The 10666-nt window shown below is 37.7% G+C and overlaps 1 protein-coding gene and 1 non-coding gene across 2 annotated transcripts; one reads left to right on the forward strand and one right to left on the reverse strand.

The window, feature by feature from the left end:
- The first annotated feature begins 2862 nt into the window (after positions 1–2862).
- On the forward strand, positions 2863–2954 carry LOC117275409 (small nucleolar RNA R32/R81/Z41). The gene has a single exon (XR_004505572.1). It is a non-coding gene; the product is annotated as a small nucleolar RNA R32/R81/Z41 (small nucleolar RNA).
- Positions 2955–6963: 4009 nt separating this feature from the next.
- Positions 6964–7299, reverse strand: LOC138897062 (uncharacterized). Its single transcript, XM_070183015.1, has one exon. It carries the CDS (start codon positions 7297–7299, stop codon positions 6964–6966), a length of 336 nt encoding a protein of 111 aa, XP_070039116.1.
- Positions 7300–10666: the final 3367 nt, after the last annotated feature.

The raw sequence follows: 10666 nt of genomic DNA on the forward strand, positions 1-10666 counted from the left end.
TTTTAATGGTTTAATTTTTTGTTTTGATTTATGTTCTAATGCAAAAAAAAGTTTTAGATTCATATATGTTGAGAAGAAAAGGAAAAGAATTCATGATTTTGCAAAGCAAAAGTAGAATTTCTCATTTAGTTTCAAGGAAAAGAGCTTATTTGCGCTCCAGTCAGTGAGGGTATTAAGTACTCAGGGTCTAATTTTTTGTTGTTTCTCTGTTCGATTGCTACTTTCTTTCATTAGGTAAGTATTTTCCCGAAAAACGGATAATAATTGAATTTATACGCGGTTCTAAGGATACGTAGTATAACTTGGTACAAATTGAGAAAATCTATAAATAAATATCGAAATTAACTGTAAAAGAGACGAATGCAAACCGAATGAATTAATTAGCCTAGGCCCTCAAGTTTGATCACCCTCAAACTGAATGGAAAGTAACGAATACAAGAACAAAGTGACTCGATATCAAAACCAGAAGAAAAGACAGTATATTGCTTTATATTCTATGAATATGAATATGTCTTACAAATGATCAGACCTCCCTTTATATAGTAGGGAAATCCTATTCTTAATATAATTTCTAGATACAGTAAGGAATCCCATAATATTAATTAATTGGTCTCTCCTTGATATGCGCCGGGATTTCCGCCGAGATTCTCGACCAATTGCGGATATTTTGTTTTTCTGTTTTTTGGCTCGATAAGCTCTCCTCAATTTTGGCCGATCTCGATCTTGATCGGTCTCTGGATCATGAGCTCGGAGACCCAATTTCGCATTATGGCTCGATTCTACACGAGGCCGAACCTTGGTCTATCATGTTCGAGTCTCGATTAATCATACGAAGGGCAAACTCGATTTTGACCGTTTACACTAAGCTTTACTTAGTTTTGTGTTGAGGTTTAAGTGATTGCTGATTTTTAATATTGTCTCAGTATTAGTTCTCATTAATATGTTCTGTCAGTTTAATGTCTGAAGCAAGTTCAGGTGGGTAAAAATTATAGTATTTGCAATTTCATTCGATCTAGTGATTTATTCTCAAATTTTCTATTTTTTTATATATTGGTTAACAACTCAATCGACTAATGTAAGTTACAATAACTTCAGCATGTATTGTTCTAATCCCAAAATGGCTATGTCAAAGATGTTTTTTCTTTCCATCTACTTTCTTATCTTATAACATGTTATGATGCCAAAACTATTTTATTGAACGAATCTCGTTTGCTTAAAATTTCCTGTTACTTTCTATTCTCATATGTACTTAAAAACATAAACGAAGAAGAACACAGGTAATGCAGTATGAGATTAACTGGATTGATAAGCTTTACTTCCTGAAGGTTTATAGTAACTTTTCTGTTGATTTTCATAAGATGTTCTAGTAAAATAAACCTGCTATTTTTGTTGCTTTTTTGTGTATGTTGTAGTTAGTCTCTCCATCTGGTTATACATTATACCTTTTTTCCTCCATCTGTTCTTCATTTCATGTGATTATCATTTGATTCTTGTTTTACTGATATCAAATTAGGATTTCTTTGGATGACAATTTATTCCTTAAAGATTGGTCATTTTGATTAGATTTGGTCTATGATAATTTTTTATCATCATTTGTACAAATGAATCTGGTTTTCTTTATTAGAGAGTATAGCGTGCATTCTATCTTAATTCCTTGCAATTTGGAATAGAAAGAATTTTTCTTTTATATCCTTCTTGCTTGAAATCTGATTTCCTTGTTTCAGTTTGTTCTGTAGGCATTGTATTGATGAGGCAGTTCATCACCTAATAGTCCAAGAAAAATTGCCAGTACTTATTAAATAGTATTTTCTAGGATTCATTGTAATTGTTTCTATTCTTATGTTGGATGGATGTGAAACAACACTCCTTTGAATACATATGTAATTTTGAAGAACTTATTTTCGTATAATTTTTTTTTTTTTTTAACTTTAATTATGTTTCTTTTTATTGTGCCAAAACTAGTATAAGGGCAACAATTAGTTTTGATGCAAAAGATGTGTGTGATAATAGAGTGAGAAAATATAAAAGAATAACATTAGAAAAGTAAATAAAAATGGTGAAAGATGAGTTAATGGCGATTGAAAATCATTTATGATTGTCAGAACAGCCCAATTAAACAATATATATTACACAATTACATACAATAATGGCTGTCACAAAACACAGTAATATGCAATAGTCAACCGCCATTTTATGTACTGCACAATTACTGACGGTTTTTGGAAAATCGCCATTTTAACATTGTGGCGATGGTCATTCTGGCGTTTGAACAAACCGCCATAAATGCACATAGTGGCGATTCTTAACCGCCGTAATACGCTAAACAAACCGCCGCAAAATCACGGTTTTTTTGTAGTGATCTTCACTCTTTTCCCAAAAAGTCAACAACAGTCAATCAGGTGCCTATCCGGTCAAAAACCCGGTCCAATGATAGACTCTGACTACTCATGTCACTACGAGTTCATATATGTGATTAGCTTCAAAATCCGAGTCCAAATCAACTCTCAAAACTCAAATTCTTATTTTTCAAAAATTTTGACCAAGTTTCATAAATTTTCACTTTGATATATATATATATATACACTAGCTAAATGTGTTAAAACTAGTACTACTAGCAGCTCATTTTATATTGGGCTTTGGACTTACTAGAGTAATTGGGCTAGTTGATGTACAGAATTGTAATGGAACTGTCAAATGAAATGGGCTTTGATTTAGTTAAATCTTTATAATTAGGGCTCATATTCCATTCTCCGTCTTCTATAAATTTATCAAATCTGAAGTATTACAGTATTTTCGCTTCTACTCTCTTTGCCGCTGATATATTCCCTTTGTAAGTATTTTTTCTGTGTCTCTAGTTATAGAGAATGAAAGTGATGAACTAAGGATGAGTGAAGATAATTTTTCAAATGATCCATAAATATATCCATATTCGTTACGTTCTTTCTGATTCATTCTCTATTGGATTATTTACTATTTTTTCCGCTTTTTTTTTTTTTTAATTATTTTTTTGTTTTTTTCTTTTATTTTTTGATGCATCGTAAATAATATGTGATGAAATCAGAAAATCTTAGGACACCTTCTGACAAAGTACGCCAAATGCTGTGTGTGAGAAAGATTCTTTTGTTTCTGATATTTGACGATGATTTTACTTAACCAGAGTATATAGCTGTTTTTTATTTACCCAGAAATTTTACAAAAACTTTTTCAGATATTAATGTTTCAATAATCAGAGTTATTAGACTTATTTTGCTAATTTTTGTACAATTTATTTTTGTAATGGAAATGTTTTTTATTTTGACCTTCTATCCAGGATAATTAATTGATTTATTAAAGACTAATTGTTTTTGATTTAGATATTTAATTTGTTCATATTGTATACTTATACCAACTGTTTTTTTTTTTTTTTCAATTTTGTTGAGGAAATTGTGCTTTTATCATAAATAAAAGTTACAACCATAATTTATGAAAGACTTGTGTTTATAACTTCTATTTAGATTGCAAGCTACTGTCTAAATCTTGATCGTATTATGTTCTACAATATTTGTACAAAATTTATTTGAAAAAGAAAAATTGTCTTTACCAAGACACATTTATTAATATTTCTAATTATGGTATACGAACTTTAGAACCCATAACAAGAAAATAGATTTCTTGTCGAAGAAAAAAGTATATTTATAAAATAATCAAATATCTTCATATTGAGATTCCGCTTAAATGATCTTATTTTATGTGACTTTTAAGCCTAGGCCATAAATTAGAAATTCTAACTTTTTTGCTTTAAAAAAATGTGTTTAAAAGTACTTTTTTTATTTTATCCAAACACTTTAAAATGACTTAAAAGCTATTTTGACTTAAAAGCATTTAAAATAAGTGAAAGCCAATCGGGCTCTTAGGCTTAAATTTGTATTTTTCTTGTTGAGCATTAATTGTGCACTTAAATACCTATAGCTTGTGTAGATTAAAAGAAAAGGCCTAAAATAGTCTAGTATATTTGGACTTGAACTCAAAGTAGTTTTATTTCTTTCACATGGGGCACTAATAGTCTATTTTCTTTAATAAAGTGGTATACTTTTAGGACCCGTATGACCATAGATTTGTCAAAATAAATTTGAATTTTATTTGGCAAATACATGTTTGGCCATAGATTTTTTTTACATTTTGGTCAAATCTCAAGTCCCAAATCGCAAAACCAACTCAATAGCTGGTTTTGGGCCAAAATATCACTATTATATTTTTAAAAATTGCCCCAAACTTTTGTATTTTATAAAAGAGTTCACCATTTATTATTTTGTAACGATGTTAATTCGTCTTCTCGGTCATTTGATGGTATATCATGTAATTCATTATAAAAATGATAATTTTGTATCAAATTTATTTATGTTCAGAACTATGGTTTGCGATAATATAATGAATGTTATTGATAATAGTACTGTTGGGTATTTGTGATAGTTTTTAGAACTTGTGGGTACAAGTCATGTTTCATATTTTTTCAAATCAAACTTCATCCAAAATAGATCCCAAACACATTTTCATCTTCTAACCAAACTTCACCCAAATCAAATTTTTCAGAATAAATTTGGGAATCTATGGCCAAACGCTAGCTTAGTCTCCATGTTTGATTAGAAAGAATGGTTATTATTTATTTTTCCTTGTTTGGTTGGTGAGTGAAAAATATTTTTCGGAACTATTTTTCTAGTGTTTGTTTAGAGAGTAAAATTTACTTTTTAGAAAATGTTTTTATGCTGCTTCTCTTACCCCTCCGCTTCTCCCAAATTCCCATGTTTTCCGTGCTCACCTACCCCCTCACCTCTCCCAATTACCCAATGATTTTGAGATTCCATTTTTTCTTCAAAATTTAGTTATTCTTTTAAAAATTTACACAAACCTAAAGGTACTAATGTATTGCTTTACCCTTTTTCGCGAAAACAATGTTGAAATCTGTGTTACACAGCTAAAAGAATATTCTTTTTTTTTGGTTGAAAAAGAAAGTACTCTTTCTATAACATGAAAAAAGTATTCATTTTGTTAAAATTAACAAAAATATTTTTTCTATATCATGAATAATAAAATACTTTTTGCTACATCATTTTGTTGAAATGGAAAAAAATATGTTTTACATCATAAAATAAAAATTAATTCAAATAGTCGCATATCTCACTGCTTAAACTAAAAATAGCTAGTGAAGATATAATATATGTTTAATTTATGTATTATATGTGTAAAATTATATATAATAAATGTATAATATATGTATATGGTTAGAAAATGTAAACAGTGAAAAAGGTTTAAAGAAAAGAATAGTTTTGAAAAATATTTTTTCTTTTCTTGACAGGGAAAATTTTATCCAATTATAGGAAAATGAGTTAATGAGAAAATATTTTCCAAAATATTTGAGCTAACCAACATGAGAAAATTGAAAAATATTTTTTTTTAATATCAAACATGGAGATGAAAAATGTACCACTTTATTAAAGAATGTGGACTATTAGAATGTGAGTTGTTCGTGCTAGTCCAGATATTAATAGTATATCATGTGAGTTGTCCGTACAGTTGATGTTAATGTGAGTTCTAGGAGAGTTGGTTACCGTTATTAGATTCGTGTGCCTTGAATGATGAGCTCAAAGCATTGTGGTTGTGGTGATGCTTGTTAAACTTGCAAACAGTTCTCTTCTTTGAGACATTTTCCATGATAGGTATGACATCGAGTTATACAAATTATATTGGACACAGATAAGGCAAATAAGGATTTAACTGAACATGACGCACAGAATAAGGCCGGAGCACCCTAAGGTGACACACTGGGCCGAATGAATCCCTTATCAAGCAACTCATGCAACTGCTCCTTCAACTCCTTTAATTCAGGAGGAGCCATACGATATGGAGGAATAGAGATGGGCTGAGTGCCCGGCAACAAATCAATGCCAAAATTAATATCTCTGTCGGGCGGCATGCCCGGAAAATCAGTTGGAAACACATCTGGGAAGTCCCTCACTACTAGAACTAACTCAACTGTGGGGGTATCAATACTGACATCTCTCACATAGGCCAAGTACGCATCACACCCCTTCTCAACCATTCGCTGAGCTTTAAGAAATGAAATGACCCTGCGGGGAGTATACTCTAAGGTACCTCTCCACTCTAATCTCGACAAACCTGGCATAGCCAGCGTCACGGTCTTAGCGTGACAATCAAGAATAGCATAATGGGGCGACAACCAGTCCATGCCCAAGATAACATCAAAATCTACTATACTGAGAAATAACAAATCGACTCTGGTCTCAAAACTACTAAGAGCAATCAAACACGACCGATATACGCGGTCCACAACGAGAGAATCTCCCATGGGAGTAGATACATAAACAGGGGAACTCAATGAATCCCGAGATATCCCCAGATGTGGAGCAAAATAAGAAGACACATATGAATACATAGAGCCTGGGTCAAATAATACTGATGCATCCCTATGATAGACGGGGACGATACCTGTGATAACTGAATCTGAAGCAACGGCCTCTGAACGGGCTAGAAGGGCATAGTACCTGGCCTGGCCTCCCCCTCTAGGGCGACCTCGACCTCCCCGACCTCCACCTCGAGCTGGCTGAGGAGGTGGGGTAGCAGATGGTGCTAGAAGAAGGGCCAGAGGACCTAGTGGAGCACGTGGAGGCTGATAAGTCTGTGGAGGTGCACCCCTCTTGGCTCTGGGGCAATCTCTAACCAGGTGATGAGTGTCACCACAATCAAAACAACCTCTCGGAGGACGCGGCGGCTGAGACTGACTCGGACCTGACCTGCTCGATTGGCCGGTATTAACACCTCGAGTAGGAGGCATACTGGATACTGGCGGTGCATAATAGGGCTCCTGAGGTCCAGGAGGAGCTGGGACACCGCTGGCTGCTGGAAGAGCTGAATGAACATGGCGACTCACAAAACCCTACCATAGCGTGCTGCTGGTGCACGAGCTCATTAATAATTACCAATCTCTCGAGACCTCTTGGCCTCTCTCTCCTCTCGGTCCCGGGCAAACATGCCCTTCACTCTCATGGCAATGCTCACTGCCTGCTGATAAGTGATGTCCATCTCCAACTCCCTGGCCATACTGGTCCGAATACTGGGGTGGAGTCCCTCAATGAAGCGACGAACCCTCTCTCTGACTGTAGCAACCAGAGCCGGTGCATGGCGATCTAACCCACTGAAATGGACTGCATACTCCGACACAGTCATAGAATCCTGACACAACTGCTCGAACTCTGCATGCCAAGCATCCCTGAGGCTCTGAGGAACATACTCACGCAAGAACATCTCTGAAAAGTGAGTCCAAGTGAGTGAGGCTGCCTCGTCCGGACTACTCAGCTCATAGGCACGCCACCACTGATATGCTGCTCCCCTCAGCTGGAAAGCGGTGAAAGAAACCCCACTCGTCTCCACAATGCCCATAGTGCGGAGAATACGATGACACTCCTTAAGAAAACCCAGAGCATCATCTGAAGCTAGTCCGCTGAAAGTAGGTGGGTGGTACTTCTTGTACCTCTCAAGTCTGAGCTGCTCTGCCTCAGAAGCAGCTACCCTGATCTCATGCTGAACCGGAGCCACTTGGGGCATAGGAATATACTCTGGGCCTGATCGACCTGGACCCTCTGCTCAGGGGTGCGGGCTGTGGGAGTTTGTGCCCCTCCCCCGGCCTGAGATGTAGCGGGAGCTATCGGAAATAGTCCAGCCTGATCCAGAGTGATGAACATGTTCAAGAACTAAGCTAAAGTCTCCTGGAGGGCTAGAGTAGCAATAGGGATCTCCGGCGCTGGCCCTCCAACTGGAGCTGCTGGGGGATCCTCTGATGCAGCTCTCGTAGGTGCTCGGGCTGCACCGCGTGGTCGTCTTCTACCCCGACCCTGGCCTCTGGTGGCTCTGGCAGGGGGCTCGGGTGCCTGATCGTCGGTCCTCCCATTGCGGGTCCTCACCATCTGTGAGAAAGAATAGAATAGAATCTTAGATATTTTGGTGTCAATAACTCGCACGACAAGGAAATCAAAGAAATGTGATTGTTCTTAACAGTTACATAGCCTCCCGAAGATAAGTACGGACGTCTCCATACCGATCCGCGAGACTCTAATAAACCGGCTTGTGACTCACGACTCCTATAAACCTAGAGCTCTGATACCAACTTGTCACGGACCCAAATTATCCCTCCGTAAGGTATCGTGATGGCACCTAGTCTTTATGACTAGGTAAGCCTAATATTGCGAAAAATATAAAGAAACACAATATTTTAAAGATAAACAACATATTATAAATAGCCAAGATTATTACCACTCGGCATATACAAAATAATTTTCCAAGACCCGGAATATCACTAAGTCACAAGCTGCTATAATCTATGTAGCTCTATACAAAAGTCTGAAGATAATAAGGAAAATCTCTAGACGAGGGAGTAGAAGGGGACTCCGAAGATCTGCGGACGCAAGTAGAAGTACCTTGAAGTCTCCTAGAATCAGCAGCACGTACTAACCCCGAGGCTGATAGCTCACACCTAGATCTACACACGAAAATATGTGCAGGGAAGGGCATGAGTACACCACAATGGTACCCAGTAAGTGCCAAGCCTAACCTCGGTCGAGTAGTGACGAGGTCAGGTCAAGGTCCTACCAGAGTAAATATAATAAATTAAACAGTAAAAGATATAAGTAGAATTTACGGTAACACAGTTAAAGAAATTCTCGAAAATTTAACAGTTAAGGGAGCCCTCGGCTCAAAACAAGGTAAACACAGTGGAAAATCTCTCGGGATATCGTCCCGTAGTTTTAAATGAATATGCAGTATATGGGGATCTCCCGGAATACATCCGTAGTCCCAAAGTAAATATGCAGTACAGGGGGGTCTCCTGGAATACGTCCGTAGTCCTAAAGTAAATATGCAGTACAGGGGGATCTTCCGGAATACGTCCTAATCCCAAAGTAAATATGCAGTACATGGGGATCTCCCGGAATACGTCCGTAGTCCCAATTTAAATATGCAACGCAAGATGAAATGACAAGTATGACATCGAGTTATACAGATTATACTGGACACAGATAAGGCAAATAAGGACTTAACTGAACATGACGCACAGAATGTCAATTAGGCAGTTTAAACACGTAAGCATGCTTTTCTAGTCTAAACTACACAATTAAACATATTATTACAATTAATAAGAGAAGCAATTTATGATTTAAAAAGGTTAAACATAATTTTTGCAATAATGGCCCGTGTACGTACTCGTCTCCTCACGTACACGGCGTCCACACACCAAATAATATCAAGATATCCTAAGTGGAAAGTCCCCAACACAAGGTTAGACAAGCCACTTACCTCGAACCGCTCAAATCAACTTGATATCACGTTCTTGCCACGAGTATCCGACTCCAAATGCCAGAATCTATTCAAAACAGTACAATACCATCAATACGCGCTAATGGAATGAATCCCATAAGAAAAACTACAAACATTAGGCCAAACCCCGAAATTGGCTCAAGCCCGACCCCCGGGGCCCACGTCTCGAGACCCGACAAAATTCACGAAACTAGAAAGCTCATTCGCTCACGAGTCTAACCATATCAAATTTACTAAAATCCGACATCGAATGGTCCTCCAATCCACAATTCAAACTTCCAAATCCCTAGCCTCCAACTTCCAATTTCCACCTTAAATACACATTAACTAGGTGGGGAAACACATGGCAAGGCAAGATTATTGACCAAAAATAAGCACAAGGAACTTACCGCAAGAAATGCTCTCAAAACTCGCCCTAACCCGAGTTTGCAAAGCCAAAAATGATAAAAATCGCGAAGCCCTTCGATTTTAATCACTGCCCCAGGTATTTCCGCACTTGCGGAACCTGTGCTCGTACCTGCGTGTGCGCTTGTGCGGAAAAAGTGCGCATCTGCGCAACTCACTTACCCCCTCTGCCTTCGTACCTGCTACGAAAAAGCCGCACCTGCGCGCTCGCGCCTGCGGAAAACTCTTCCGCTTCTGCGCATCTTGCGTATTTGCGAACATCCTTGCGCATTTGCGGGTATCGCAGATGCGGAACTTCCTCGCACCTGCAATCCCAGGCCAATTCTCGACTCTCTCGCATCTGCGCCTGCAAGTCTCGCTTCTGCGAGGCCGCACCTGCGGACTCCCCACCGCAGGTGCGAAAACATCAGAACCAGCAAATAAATCAGAAATTCCTCTAAGTCCAAGCTTTCACCCGTTAAGCATCCGAAACACACTCGAGGCCCCGGGGGCCTCGACCAAACATACCAACCAATCCTAAAATACCATACGAACTTAGTCGAGCTCTCAAATTCCATCAAACAATGCAAAAATCACGAATCACCCTCCAATTCAATTTTAAAGAACTTAAAACTTCAAAATTCTACAACCGATGTCGAAGCCTATCAAATCACGTCCGATTGACCTCAAATTTTGCGCACAAGTCATAATCAACATTATGGGCCTACTCCAACTTCTGGAATCAGAAAACGACCCCGATATCAAAAATTTCACTACCGGCCCAAAACTCCAAAAATTCGACTTTCGCCATTTCAAGCCTAAATGAGCTACGAACCTCCAAAACACAATCCGGATATGCTCCTAAACCCAAAATCACCTAACAGAGCTAACAGAATCGACAGAATTCCATTCCGGAGTC

This window comes from Nicotiana tomentosiformis, chromosome 8, assembly GCF_000390325.3.
Source record: "Nicotiana tomentosiformis chromosome 8, ASM39032v3, whole genome shotgun sequence".
NCBI lineage: Eukaryota > Viridiplantae > Streptophyta > Magnoliopsida > Solanales > Solanaceae > Nicotiana > Nicotiana tomentosiformis.

Bases quoted from the DNA above. Each gene is read 5' to 3' on its own strand.
- LOC138897062 (XM_070183015.1), bottom strand. From the start codon at position 7,299: ATGTTCTTGCGTGAGTATGTTCCTCAGAGCCTCAGGGATGCTTGGCAT.